The sequence below is a fragment of the Anolis sagrei genome, chromosome 5 (genome assembly GCF_037176765.1).
Source record: "Anolis sagrei isolate rAnoSag1 chromosome 5, rAnoSag1.mat, whole genome shotgun sequence".
Lineage (NCBI taxonomy): Eukaryota > Metazoa > Chordata > Lepidosauria > Squamata > Dactyloidae > Anolis > Anolis sagrei.
Genome location: NC_090025.1, coordinates 76,121,160 through 76,135,846, shown reverse-complemented (window position 1 = coordinate 76,135,846; position 14,687 = coordinate 76,121,160). Strand labels below are relative to the sequence as shown.

General features: G+C 40.1%; 1 protein-coding gene across 1 annotated transcript in view; it reads right to left on the bottom strand.

Annotated features, from left to right (window-relative positions):
- NFXL1 (nuclear transcription factor, X-box binding like 1) overlaps positions 1-12,588 on the bottom strand; it is a 67,813-nt gene extending 55,225 nt beyond the window's left edge. Inside the window, exons 1-7 of the mRNA XM_067468786.1 lie at positions 12,330-12,588; positions 10,146-10,316; positions 7,662-7,771; positions 4,790-4,923; positions 1,958-2,136; positions 394-555; positions 93-193 (exon numbers count right to left, since the gene is read on the bottom strand). Of these exons, the coding sequence (XP_067324887.1) occupies positions 93-193; positions 394-555; positions 1,958-2,136; positions 4,790-4,923; positions 7,662-7,771; positions 10,146-10,316; positions 12,330-12,483 (1,011 nt within the window). The 5' untranslated portion in view covers positions 12,484-12,588. The remainder of the gene's footprint in view (positions 1-92; positions 194-393; positions 556-1,957; positions 2,137-4,789; positions 4,924-7,661; positions 7,772-10,145; positions 10,317-12,329) is intronic.
- Between the last annotated feature and the right edge of the window lie 2,099 nt (positions 12,589-14,687).

The following is a 14,687-nucleotide window of genomic DNA, read 5'->3' as shown; positions in this document are numbered from 1 at the left end:
TCTTCCAAGTTGCATTTAAAACCATTGTTCTGCTTGTTAGCCTACAAAGCAAAGCCCAAACTATCTGATTATGTGTTAGAATGGCAACTTACCTGATCACACTGCCATAAAGGGCTTGCACAAAGTCTTTCTGCTACCTGTTTACCACAGACACACCTTTGCTTGCTGATTCTTGGGCAGGGTTGACAGTTTCCTAAAAGTAAAGCACAGTCAATGATTAGAAACTATTCATATCCTGCCCTTCTCTCATCAGCAGTACCAAAGGGGCTCACTTCAAAGTTATAACAAGATCTAACTAAACATTATAAACATTAAATATGAAAAACATGTTACTATCAAAACACTTAAATCTAAAAAAACCTATCTCACTTTCTCTCCCACACACACACCTACCTGGATGACAAGATTTTTCACAGTTGTGTTGTCCACATGGCAACCTTCGTCCACAAGGCAGCTGACACGACCATTCCTTTGTGCTGCATCTCCGTGGCACAGGTTTGGCTTTCTTGCAGTAACAGGTTACTGTGACCATCTTTGGACAAGGTGGACAAGGACCTAAGGAGATCCAAAAGTAACTTGGCATAAACACATTTATTTATTTATTTATTTATTTGCCGGATTTATATACCGCCTTTCTCAGCCCGAAGGCGACTCAAGGCGGTTTACATTTGGCACAATTCAATGCCCCCCAACAGACAAAATACAATTCAAAACATTAGCATATAAAATATACATCCATAAAAAGTCAATAAAACCATCAATCCTTAGTGTTTCCTTACTGAAATCACCTACTACTCTTTTTTGTGCTAGTTACTGTTTTTGGATCCCAAAAACTCAATTTTTTTCCACATCGATATTTTTAAAAATGTGCAGGACTGGAGATTTCAAAGTCTGAAGAGTTACACAAGTGTTCCATAAGCACATCTTCCCCACCGGAGCAATATGTTACAATTAACAGAACAGATAAAAAAAGATTTATGTGCAAGTTAAACAAAACTAAATTACCTAAGTCAGTCACTTCCTCTCAATCTAAATGATTTTTTGTGTGTCAGGAGTGACTAGAGAAACTACAAGTCACTTCTGGTGTGAGAGAATTGGCCGTCTGAAAAGATGTTTCCCAGGGGATGCCCAGATGTTTTACCATCCTGTGGGAGGCTTCTCTTATGTCCCCACATGGGAAGCTGGAGCTGACAGACGGGAGCTCACCTCGTTCCCCGAATTCAAACCACCAACCTTTTGGTCAGCAGTCATGCCGGGACAAGAGTTAACTGAGGGATCCCCAAACTATGGCTGAGGGACCAGATACAGCCCTCCAAGGTCATTTACCTAGCCCTCACTCAGGGTCAATCTAAGTCTGAAACGACTTGAAAGCACATAACAACAACAACAATCCTATCTCATCAGCTAACAGCAGGTCCACACTTCCCACTGAAATACTAATAAATATATATTGGTTAAAATTGTTCTTCATTTTAATTATTGTAAGGTAAAAGGTAAAGGTCCCTGACATTAAGTCCAGTCGTAACCGACTGGGGTGTGGTGCTCATCTCCATTTCTAAGCCGAAGAGCCAACGTCGTCCGTAGACACCTCCAAGGTCATGTGGCCAGCATGACTGCATGGAATGCCATTACCTTCCCGCCAGAGTTGTACCTATTGATCTACTCACATTTGCATGTTTTCGAACTGCTAGGTTGACAGAATTTAATTATTATTAATTATTTAATTATTGTGTTGTTTTTAATTATTAATTATTTAATTACTGTATTTCTAAAGTGCTTTTTGCACTACAAATAAAATATGTGCAGTCTGCATAGGAATTTGTTCATGTTTTTAAAATTATAATCCGGAAACTATTAAATTATAATAGTTTCCCAACATCCAGCAAAATTTAAATCTGCACCATCCCATATTTTCAGGATAGCTTGACTAACTATCGATAATATCAACATTATATACCTGGGTGACAAAGTAACAGGCACTTGTGTCCGCAGGAAGGCTTGAAATCTCTCTCACATACTTGGCCACAGGAATGTGGAACCAGCCAGGGATCTAATGGTGGATCTTCCACCTTTCCACAGTAGCAGTAGTATCGAGAGGGAGTCTCAGAACGCTTGTACTCAAACCTGCATTTTGGACTAGAAAAAGGTAAATTAATGGAGACTTCAGTAGATTTGGCTTGAGGATATGATGTCATAACAAGTGTAAAGTTAGTCAATAACGATAGTTAAATTATATCAACATAGATGCTAAATGCACGTTATAAATGAAAAGATGTAAATGATAAATCATTGATCGAGCAAGACAAAAACCCAAATATGAAAAGCTAGGACTCATAATAGGAGTGTAAAGGGAAAAGTTGGGCAACTCTACCAATCACAGGTCAGGGAATGCTGTGAAGGAGAACCTATGAGGGGAAATGGGTACAACTGAGAAGCTTAGGTAGCTAGAGAAAACAATGAGTAGTGTTCAGCAGTCAGAAAAGACCAGAATAGGATTATGGGAGTTGTGAATGGGAAAAGAGGTCAGGGATTTCTTGTTTAATTCTTTTTTATATAGTGCATATTTATTTATTTATTTTCTACAATTGTGTCTGACTATTCCATTGAAGAGCGGATAAGGAGACTGGTCATGTTTAACACTGCAGATTCACTGATCAACCCAACCATGTGTCCATAACAAGAATCACCTTAAGGTCCAAGTACCAGATAAAGACAGGGATCATGAGAGGGAAAGGGGCAATATGAGCAACAGAAGCCCAAGGATTGGAACTGTAGGGCCAGCCTAGAAAGGGATTCCATTATGATGAGCAACTGGAAACAGTTTTATTTATTTGTTTTATATAAAATGTTTCCAGCAAACTTTAAAATAGCATGTATACAATTAATTAAAGATAACATAAAAATTGAATCAATGAAAAAAGCTGAAATGAGAGGTGGTAAAATTGAAAAAATATTATTATTATTATTATTATTATTATTATGGATTAAAAACAGAACTATTTAAATGCCTGAAAATATTAAATTTTGCCTGGGAAAAAAATGGCAATGTACCAGGGGAACCACTCTGCAGAGAGAATTCTAGAGCAGCCTTGCAAAGCCTGTGGCCCTTCAGGTGTTTTCAACTTCAGTTCTCAGAATTCCTGACGACTGGACAAGCAAGCTAGGAGTTCTGGGAGTTGGAATCCCAAACAGTGGAAGGGCCACAGGCAGGCATGTGGCCGGGGGGGGGGGCCCTCGGGGGGCTTCAGCCCCCCCCCCCCCGAAATTTTCATGGTGGTTCGCGAAAAGGCCTTAATGGTGCATTATTTAAACTGTTATGTTTATTCATATCATGATCTGATCACCATACTCAATATATCCCATATGCATGGGGGTATTGGGGTAATGATACAAAAGGTTTGCTAGGCTAGACCCTCTTTCACTCAGATTCAGCCCCCCCCAAAAAACTCACCCCCCCCCCGAAACCCCCCTGAAAAAAAATTCAGCCCCCCCGAAACGAAATCCTGGCTACGGGCCTGGCCACAGGTTTTACAGGCCTATAATAATAATAATAATAATAATAATAATAATAATAATAATTTACTTGTATCCTGCCCCATTTCCCGGAGGGGACTCAGAGCAACTTGCAACACAATAACAGTGCAAACCATAAACAATAATTATTAAGTTAAACAACAAAAGTAATGTAAATCACCAAAAATGCAATAATATAAAAATAAATCAACATATTAAATTGATACCACAGCCATCATTCACAAGTAAAAATAAACAGTCGTGATGTTAAATAAACCAATTAAAGCATCCCAGCCACTGGTTTAGTTAAAAAGCAAAAATCCAATTAAAACTTGGTCCCATTTCAGTCCTCCAGCCATTAGATATTGCATTAACCATTGTCAAAGGCCTGTTAAAAAGCCAGGTTTTTAATCCCTTGTGAAAGTTGAAAGTGTGGAAACTTGCCTAACCTCCCTGGGGAGGATGTTCCAGAGCCGAGGGGCCACAACTAATAAGGCCCTCTCCCTTGTTCTTTCCAACCGTGATTGTGGCAAAGGTGGGGCTGTGAGGAGGGCCTTCCCTGCAGATCTTAATCCCCAAACAGGTTCATAAGGAGATATGTGGTCATGTAAATAGACTGAACCCAAACTGTTTAGGGCTAGAGGCACCGTTATCTTCCCACAGAAGCGGTACCTACTGATCTACTAACATTTGGATGTTTTTGAACTGTTAGGTTGGCAGAAGCTGGGGCTAACAGTGGGAGCTTACTCCACTCCCCGGATTCAAACCACTGATCTTTAGATCAGCAAGTTCAGCAGCTTAGCAGTTTAACTCACTGCTCCACCAAGGGGGTGCATCTATGACTGCTGTCCTCAATGATCTCCACAAAGAAAGACAAAGGATGGTCAGGGAAGTCATGCACTTGAATCTGTATTTAATAGATGTTTTAATGAATCACTGTGTTCTGTTTCCAATGTTCTTAAATATGTAGTAAATTATTTTAAGTGGAATAAAATGAGGCATCTGGTTTTGAACTATAGTGGGAGTTTTCTAGATATTATCTGATAAAGTGAAAAAAAATGTGCAAACCCGATTCTGATGTGGTTTATGTTTACTAGAGACAGACATTATAGACTGGATTAATTAGGGAAGCTTCAACATGAAACCAATTTTGCAAAAGCAACATCAGAGAACTCATTTTGCAGCTTTAGAACTACAGCCACTCTTCTTTTTAAAGCCATTACTTAATTTTTCCACTACAAAAAACAGCTTTCAAACAAAACACCAAAAAGCATACCATGGCCATGGATAATCCTTTTTTCCAAAATCATCATCTGTCAAAGGAGAGGATATTAAGAAAAGACTATCCTTTGCCCACTTCTGAATGCAAGGCATGTGGAATATGCAGAAACAGCCATAGCAACTCCAGACCTAAAAGGCACAGATAGATCAGAAGTCCTGACTCATTAATTTGTTCACTGGACATATGAAAATTATTATACATACATATTTTGGTAAAGAGTTACTAGGTTAGTGCACAATAAATACAGGTGAGGCAGCATAACTTCCTTTTTTAAAATGCGCGCCATTCAGTCGGTTGAAGACGTAGCGGAGAGCTAGTGGTCTTGTTTGAGAGGCGGGAGTATAAAGTTTTGTCCTGACGCAGTTCAGTCGCCATCATGCGTTGGAACAGTGAGGAGCGTGCTTTTGCCGTTGAGGCCTACCTTTCGAGCGGATTTGGAGTGGCCGGCCCACTCTCCAGATTTGGCCCCTTGTTTTTTTTTCTATGGGTTTTTTGGAATCTTGTGTTTATGTGAACCATCCAAGGACCCTACAAGATTTGAAGACCAACATCCAGGAAGAAATTGCCAACATAACACCTGCTATGCTGGCAAGAGTCATGACAAACGCCAGAAATAGGTTTACTCGGTCTATGGAGAATGGGGGGTATCACTTACCTAATTTGATCTTCAAAACTACGTAAAACAAAACTTTAGGTAAGCGCCTACATTATAAAAATAAAAAAATAAAATTTCTGATTCATACAATGGGTTTTATTAAGTTTTGAAAAAAGGAAGTTATGCTGCCTCACCCTGTACAACTATAAAAGCAAATTAATAATAAACCATTATAAACATATCACAATAAAAATAATTGTAACCTGTAAAACATTCTCCCACATCATACTGCATGCACTTTGTACTTTATGTCTATAAACTCAGTCATCTCTTAACCTTTATCTTCCATGATTTGTCCCATAGCAGCCTCCAGGAATGAGCAATTTACTTAATCCAGAGCTTCTTAAACTGTGGATCCCAACCGCAAATTGGGTGCCCTTACTTAACTCAATGTTGGGGTCACAAAAAAATTGGCAATAGTAAAAGATTTCTAAATGCCACATAAACATAAATCTGTTAGCAACGACACCATATTTACAGTGACCTCTGCAAAAATACTGCAACTGTAGTCCATAAAAAGGGGAAATCAGTCTGTTTAGTAAGTCTTGCAAATGCTGATTTGTTATCAGTGAATGTTTGTTTTTATACCTGTTTTATATATCTGAGGTCATATAAAAGTTTCTCGGGTGAAAAAAGGGTTGTGAGTGAAAAAAGTTGAAGAAACCCTGACTTAATCCACACATAAAACTGTCTTAATTTTAAAAAAGAGCTGCAAAGAGAGGGTCTTGTATGCCTCCATCAGGAAGTGTATTCATAGGGATGACACAGCCAAAATCTCATCACAGATTCTACTTGATAGCAATAAATAAATGTACTGGAATTTTTAATAAAAAGAGTTGCAAGACTACAAGAAAAGAAAGCAGCTCGTCTCCCATCTCTCTTTCAAAGAAGAGACTGATTTTGTCCTGATAAGGCCTGCCTCCAATTGAGGGGAAGATCAGGGTGATAACTCAGCAAATGCTGTAGTGGCAACGTAACATAAATGGCAACTTTGTCATTACAGGTTGTCAATTAAACAGGAACAACAGCTCTTATGGTAAAACAAATCTGAAATACAGACAGTCCCCGAGTTACAAACATCTGACTTACATACAACTCATAGTTAAGAACAGAGGAGATAGAACAAGAAGTGAGAGAAATCTACTCCTAGGGAAGAAAATTCACTCCTGGAAGAGGTTTTTTTTGTTTTGGTTTTGGTTTTTTTCATGTCAGGAGTGACTTGAGAAACTGCAAGTCGCTTATGGTGTGAGAGAATTGGTTGTCTGAAAGAACATTGCCCAGGGGACACCCAGATGTTTTTTGATGTTTTACCATCTTTGTTTGAGGCTTCTCTCATGCAACCGCATGGGGAGCTAGAGCTGACAGAGGGAGCTCATCTGCGCTCTCCCCGGATTCAAACCTGTGACCTGTTAGTCTTCAGTCCTGCCGGCACAAGGGTTCAACCCATTGCGTCACTGGGGGCTCCATCCCTGGAAGAGTTATTATGATAGGGAAAAGGTGTCTCCACTGCAGCTCTATCACCAATCCTTGTTTCCACAACAAGTCAGTTTTTTTTTCAAAATCCAGTGATCACAGGGACAGAAAGTGAGGTGAGATCTTCTGAACAGGGGTAAAGGTAACAAACACCACAGGGGTATTAACTCTTCCCTATGCTATCCAAAGTTTGCTTAATTTTGTGTGTGTGTGTGTGTGTGTGTGTGTGGCTGGAGTTACACTTTTTTTAAAGTGCCTGTTTCAACTTACATACAAACTCAACTTCAGAACAAGCCTACATAATAGATGCAGGCAAAACGTCAGGGGAGAATGCCTCTAGAACATGGCCATATAGCCCAAAAAAACCTAAAACAACCCAGTGATTCCGACCATGAAAGCCTTCGACAATACATAATCTATCTTGTTTGTAATTTGGGGACTGCCTGTATAGTATAAGATTTCCCAAGCAAATGTTACAGGGTGCAAAAGCCAGAAGTCAGGCCAGAGTCCAATAATTCTTACAATAGCATCACCCATTAGTTGAACGAACTGTCCACTCCCAGCAAAAAGATGAATGCATTGAATCTGTATCACTGCATTTGTGTCACGTTATTCAAGGAGATTCCAAATGCTAAGTTACATCTGATATTTATATTTAGAGATTAAGGCAACTCCAACAGAACAGTAAATAGAGAGGCAAATAATGCTATGACAGTACTCATAAGGCAAAATACATACAGCTTGGTTTCTCTTAATTGAAGCAATACAAATCAAGCATGTCATCGCTCCAGACTGGAAAGCATCATTCATGTACTGTCTTGTGCGCTCCAATTCGCTTGCATCTCCACCTTTGAACACAAAAAATACATTTATTTCACAATACCAGTTAAGGATGCATTATCCTAACTATTGCCTATGGATCAGTATCAAAGCACCGGGACTGTGGCGCAGCTGGCTGAATGTCAGCTGTATTAAGATCACTTCTAACCAAAAGGTCATGAGTTCAAAGCCAGCCCAGGTTGGAGTGAGCTTCCAACCAATTGTGTAGCTTGTTGTCGACCTCTGCAACCCGAAAGACAGTTGCATCTGTCAAGTAGGAAAATTAGGTACCACCTATGTGTGGGGAGGCTAATTTAACTAATTTATGAGGCTATAAAAAAAGACTCCAGCAAAGCATGCGGGGAATGCGGAAATACTTCATCAGTGTCGCAGATGGACGATGAAAGCAACAGCTCCCCTGGTAGCCAGAAAAAGTTAAATAGCCTCTGACTGTCTATATCTGTTGTGTGTTTTTGGCATTGAATGTTTGCCATATATGTGTACATTGTAATCTGCCCTGAGTCCCCTGCGGGGTGAGAAGGGCAGAATATAAATACTGTAAATAAATAAATAAATAAATAAATAAATAATAGAACAATCTAATGAAGCATTTCTTTCCAGACAAAGATGTTACAGAATTTATGTATGAATCAAAGCCGTGCCTATCTCATTTCTTGCTTATAGTGGCTCTTCAAATAATGTATACCCTACAAATGGTGCCAAGTTATAATTAGTGTCCCTATGAATAGAATCACCTTCTCTTATTTTCTGACTCTGAAGGGACTGCATAGCGCCTTCACTGCAGTTCTGGAATCTGCCTCAGCCAGAGGACAAGAATTCACCTTTTGATTCATGACAGAGAACACTGTGTACATTACAGCAAAGAAAAGGACACTGCCATGGCAAGATGGAAACTTGCTGCAGATTGACCATTTAATCAGTACATAATGCAGCTTTTGCCCTGTCTTCCTTAGCATGGAGCAGCATAAAGATGCAAACACAGATTCATACTGTCAGTGCTCCCTCCCTTTTTAGTGATATACTTAAAGCTTTTAAGTATATTTATATTCAAATATGCTTGCATTGTTTTTACATTCTACTGACTATATTGTTCCTAGAGTAAAACTATTAATGCAAGTATTTGGACATACAAAAGGCCAAACCAACAGGCACATTTAATGGCCATTATATTCAGAGACCAATTCTAAACACCTGGAATAGATATTTTTTAAAAAGAATTTTACAAAGACACATGAGGCAGACTACAAAAGGAAGAACATCCTTCAAGGGAAATGGTTAATCTACAGGGAGCTGATCCAGACCGACTTAGAAAACCCAAAAATGAAACCTCTAGAAGAATTGAACCAAATGGGCCTTAAATGCAATTGGCTTCTATACAGACAGCTGTGTGAGAAATTTAAAGAACTTAGAACCCTGGGCTTCCACACTGCAAAAACATGTTTTGATGTGGCAATGTCCAGAAACCAAAAGGACTTATATCATATATATACAAAAATTGACTGACTTGGCACACAGAAGAGGAAGTAGTAAAAGACTCAATGATTAGGTGGGCTCAAAACATAGGCCAAGAGATTAAAATGGCCGAATGGTAAAAGACACAGAAGAGAAGAACAAAATACACAGCATGTCAAAACCTATAAGAAAATGTTTACAAAATGCACCTGCGACGGTATCTCCCTCCAAAGAGACTAGCCAAGATGTATAATTGCACCAACAAATGTTGGAAATGTGGGAAAGAAAAAGGTACATTTTACCACATATGGTGGACTTGCAACAAAGTAAACAACTACTGGAAACAGATTCATGTATATCTCGAAAAGATGTCACAAATTTCAAAATGACACCACAAATGTACCTTTTGAACATGCCTGATGAAGAACTAGAAAGGAAATTAGGAAAAATTGTTTTACATGACAGAGGCAAGTCGAATAGTATATGCAAGATATTGGAAAACCTCAAAGATATCTCCCTTAGAAGAATGGGAAAAATACATTACAGATTTGCTGATAATGGATAAAATAACTGTACTGTTAAGAGGAGAATTATTAGAGAACTTTTTTAATGAATGGCAACCAATGATTCAACATTTCAATGAAAAATTACAACAAAAATGTATATAGAGGATCCTATAAGACTGTAGACATGGAGGAAGTGGACATTAAGTTAGAGCCTATGATACCTTTATATGTACTATTTAAATAGAAGACTGTGACCCTTTAAAGAAATCTATGTCTATTTACATTTGTATGTCTATTTGAATAAATAAATAAATCTAAAAAACCTATTAATGCAAGGAATCTCTTACTGCACTACTTGGAAATCATTTGAATAATCAATTGTCTTCTTGGGCATACTGAAATCTGAAAAGGGGAAAGGCTTTACCGGTTTGAACAGTGTAAGTTGTAAATGTTTTTTCCAATATTCTTCCATGTTTTCCTTCAATCTCTTCTTCGTCATCTTCAGAGGAGGAACTAAACTGCTCTTCCACAAGCTTTTTAGCCGCAGCTTGATTAGCCTTCTTGATCTCATCAAATTTCTTTTGAGATGCCAATTCTGTTATGGTAAAAAAAAGTGATAACATTTATACTAAAATGCTGTCATGCTGTCTCCTGGCAACTTATGGCAACACTATGAATTGCATAGGGCTGTATCAGAGGCATCGAAAATACAACTTTTTTAAACACATGAAATGCAAAAATCCAAAAACAAACAAAATTTCTGTTTCAAAATCTAGCCCATCATATAAAGTAAAGAAATATCAGAAACGGCATTTTTGACAGCTTTTCTGTATAAATAGAACATTGTTAAATAATCTTCTAGTGTGCAAAGCCAGAACACATGAAAAATAAGATCAGGAGTTCTTAAAACACAGGAATTCTTGGTTACTTTCTACATGTTACTGAGGTTGGTTCTTTACTGCCATATGTTGCAGTTTGAGGTTGTGAGATCTGTTGGAAACTTGGCTAGTGGGGTTTATATATCTGCGAAATGTCCAAGGTAGAGAAAGAACTCTTGTCTGTGTGAGTAGGTATGAATGTTGCAATTGGTCATATTGCAGCTTCAAGGCAGCCAGGCTTTGAAGCCATAAGGCACAGAGAAGAGCTCTTTGCCCCACCCCAGTCATTCCACAGATATATAAACCCATTTTCCTAATTCTAACAGACCTCGCTACCTCTGAGGACGCTTGCCATAGATGCAGGCAAAACGTCAGGAAAAAATGCCTCTAGAACATGGCCATGTAGCCCGAAAAAACCAACAAGAACCTAGTGATTCCAGCCATGAAAGCCTTTGACAATATGGTGTTGTTGTTTATTGTTTGCGTTTTTGGTTTGCGTTCGATTTCTCTTTACTGTAATTGTTGTTTGGGCTTGGTCTCATGTAAGCCGCTCTGAGTCCCCATTGGGGAGATGTTGGTGGGGTATAAATAAAGATTATTATTATTATTATTATTATTATTATAATCAAGGTGGCCAATTGCAATATTAACATTTGCCTCAAACAAACAAAAGTTCTTTCTCCCATCTTGGATATCCCATATTTATAAACCTCACTGGCCGGGTTTCCAACAGACCTCACATCGATGTGGGCGAAACGTCAGGAGAATCATAGAATCATAGAATCAAAGAGTTGGAAGAGACCTCATGGGCCATCCAGTCCAACCCCCTGCCAAGAAGCAGGAATATTGCATTCAAATCACCCCTGACAGATGGCCATCCAGCGTCTGTTTAAAAGCTTCCAAAGAAGGAGCCTCCACCACACTCCGGGGCAGAGAGTTCCACTGCTGAATGGCTCTCACAGTCAGAAAGTTCTTCCCCATGTTCAGATGGAATCTCCTCTCTTGTAGTTTGAAGCCATTGTTCCACGTCCTAGTCTGCAAGGAAGCAGAAAACAAGCTTGCTCCTTCCTCCCTGTGGCTTCCTCTCACATATTTATACATGGCTATCATATCCCCTCTCAGCCTTCTCTTCTTCAGGCTAAACATGCCCAGCTCCTTAAGCCGCTCCTCATAGGGCTTGTTCTCCAGACCTTTTATCATTTTAGTCGCTCTCCTCTGGACACATTCCAGCTTGTCAATATCTCTCTTGAATTGTGGTGCCCAGAACTGGACACAATATTCCAGATGTGGTCTAACCAAAACTGAATAGAGGGGTAGCATTACTTCCCTAGATCTAGACACTATGCTCCTATTGATGCAGGCCAAAATCCCTGCATCAATAGGAGCATAGTGTCTAGATCTAGGGAAGTAATGCTACCCCTCTATTCTGTTTTGGTTAGACCACATCTGGAATATTGCTTCTCTCTCTATGATTCTATAATTCTATGAGAGAGAATGCTTCTCTCTCATACAACACGGAAAACTCACAGCAACCCAATGATTCAAAGCCTATTATTGTTGTGTGTCATTGTTGTGATGTTTATGTATACCCTGCTTTGTCTCTCCATAGGAGACTCAAATCTGGTCCCAAGCATCCTTCGGGTGAAGGACTCCTAGCTTGCCTCTGCCTTCAGGGTGGAGGTGTGTGCAAAGGGCCTTCCTGCGCATGCGCAGTGAGGAGAGAGACTCACCGCTGGCTCCAGGGCCGCCGCCGCTATTCCAAGCCGCTACTCCAGTCCCTCGAGCCCTTCCCCGGCCGCCGGGTCGGCTCCCTATCCCCGCCGAGGCCGCCCTGTTGCTGCCCCTGCCTCGGCCGCCTTGCCGCCAAGCCCCCGCTGCCTCCATGGTCCTCAGCCGCCTCTCCGAATACAACTCCCAGCAGCCCTCAGAGGAAGGAGGAGGAGTAAGAGGAGGAGAGGGTAGCGGCTAGAAGGGCTTCTCCAGGCCGGAAGTGAGGAGGCGGGGCACCGGAAGCAAGGCAGATTTCGCCTCCCTTGTCTATCAATCTCTAGAGAGCCACGTCATTCGCGCTTCTACAGAGTCCCTGCGCTTGATACATCTACACAGAATAGGGCCCCGTCCACACAGCCATATATCCCAGAATATCAAGGCAGAAAATCCCACAATATCTGTTTTGAACTGGGGTATCTAAGGCCCCTTCCCCACAGTTGAATAAAATCCCACATTTTCTGCTTTGAACTGGAATGTATGGTAGTGTGGATTCATAACACAGTTCAAAGCAAGTTTTATGGGATTTTCTGCCTTGATATTTTGGGGTATAGGTCTGTGTGGAAGGGCCCTCAGATAACCCAGTTCAAAGCAGATATTGTGGGATTTTCTGCCTTGATATCCTGGATTATAGGGCTTTGTGGAAGGGCCCTCGGATAACCCAGTTCAAAACAAATATTGTGGGATTTTCTGCCTTGATATTCTGGGTTACATGGCTGTGTGGAAGGACCCTCAGATAATAGGGCTGGGCGGTTTCGTTCGTTAATTTCGTAATTCGTTATTAATTCGTATTTAAATTAGCTTACGATCTGATATTGAGCCATTTTGGAATAGTGTGAGGAGTAAATTAGATTCGAAACAATTTTTTCAATTTATTTCGTAATTATTTTGTTATTTCGTAATTATTACGTAATTATTTTTGCATGTCTGGTACAAGTTTTATAGTTGTTGTTTGTTTTATTACACCAACAGTCAACAACAGAGGTAGAGGGAAGCTTCAGAAATTCCCCTGTCCCATTTGGAGGTTTTTTACCATATTGCGCAATCGCATCCGCCATTAACGAATCGATTCAAAATTAACGAAATTTCATAAATAAGGAAACTTTGAAATCTCAAAATTTCGGAAGTATTTAGAATTTGGAAACACTAGCGCTCCCTGGAAATGAATCGAGTTTAGAAACAAATTTTTCCGTGGTTACCCAGCCCTATCAGATAACCCAGTTCAAAGCAGATATTGTCGGATTTTCTGTTTTGATATTCTGGAGTATAGGGCTGTGTGGAAGGGCCCTCAGAATCAATGCAATTTGAGGCCACTTTGAACCCACATGGCTCCATGCTGTGTCATCCTGGGAGTTGTGAGGCCACAGCACTGTGGCCAAATGAGACCCAACAAGCGACTATGACAAGTGCATAGCATTGAGTCATAACAGTTCCAAGTGGGGGCCAGCTGCATCCATTCTGGATTGCTGGGGGCCCTTCCACACAGCCATAAAACCCAGAATATCAAAACACATAATCCACAATATATGCTTTGAATTGGGTTATCTGAGTCCACACTGCCATATATCCCAGTTCATAGCGGAAAATGTGGGGTTTTATTCAGCTGTGTGGAAGGGGCCTGAAAAGTTTCTTGGGCTGTACTTAGCATTCCCTCCTGACATATTGCCTTAGAGCAGAGTTTCTCAACCTGGGGTCGGGACCCCTGGGGGGGTTGCAAGGGGGGTGTCAGAGGGGTTGCCAAAGACCATCAGAAAACACAGTATTTTCTGTTGGTCATGGGGGAAAATTAGCCCAATTCTATCGTTGATGGGGTTCAGAATGCTCTTTGATTGTAGGTGAACTATAAATCCCAGCAACTACAACTCCCAAATGTCAAGGTCTGTTTTCTCAAAACTTTACCAGTGTTCACATTTGGGCATACTGAATATTTGTGCCGAGTTTGGTCCAGATCCATCATTGTTTGAATCCACAGTGCTCTTTGGATGTATGTGAACTACAACTCCAAAACTCAAGGTCAATGCCCACCAAACCCTTCCAGTATTTTCTGTTGATCGTGGGAGTTCTGTGTGTCAAGTTTGGTTCAATTTCATAGTTGGTGGAGTTCAGAATGCTCTTTGATTGTAGGTGAACTATAAATCCCAGCAACTACAATTCCCGAATGATAAAATCAATGCCCCCCCCCCCAAACCCCACTAGTATTCAAATTTGGGTGTATTGGTGCCAATTTTGATCCAATGAATGAAAATACATCCTGCATTATCAGATATTTACATGACAATTCATAACAGTAGCAAAAGTTATGAATTAGCAATGAAAATAAT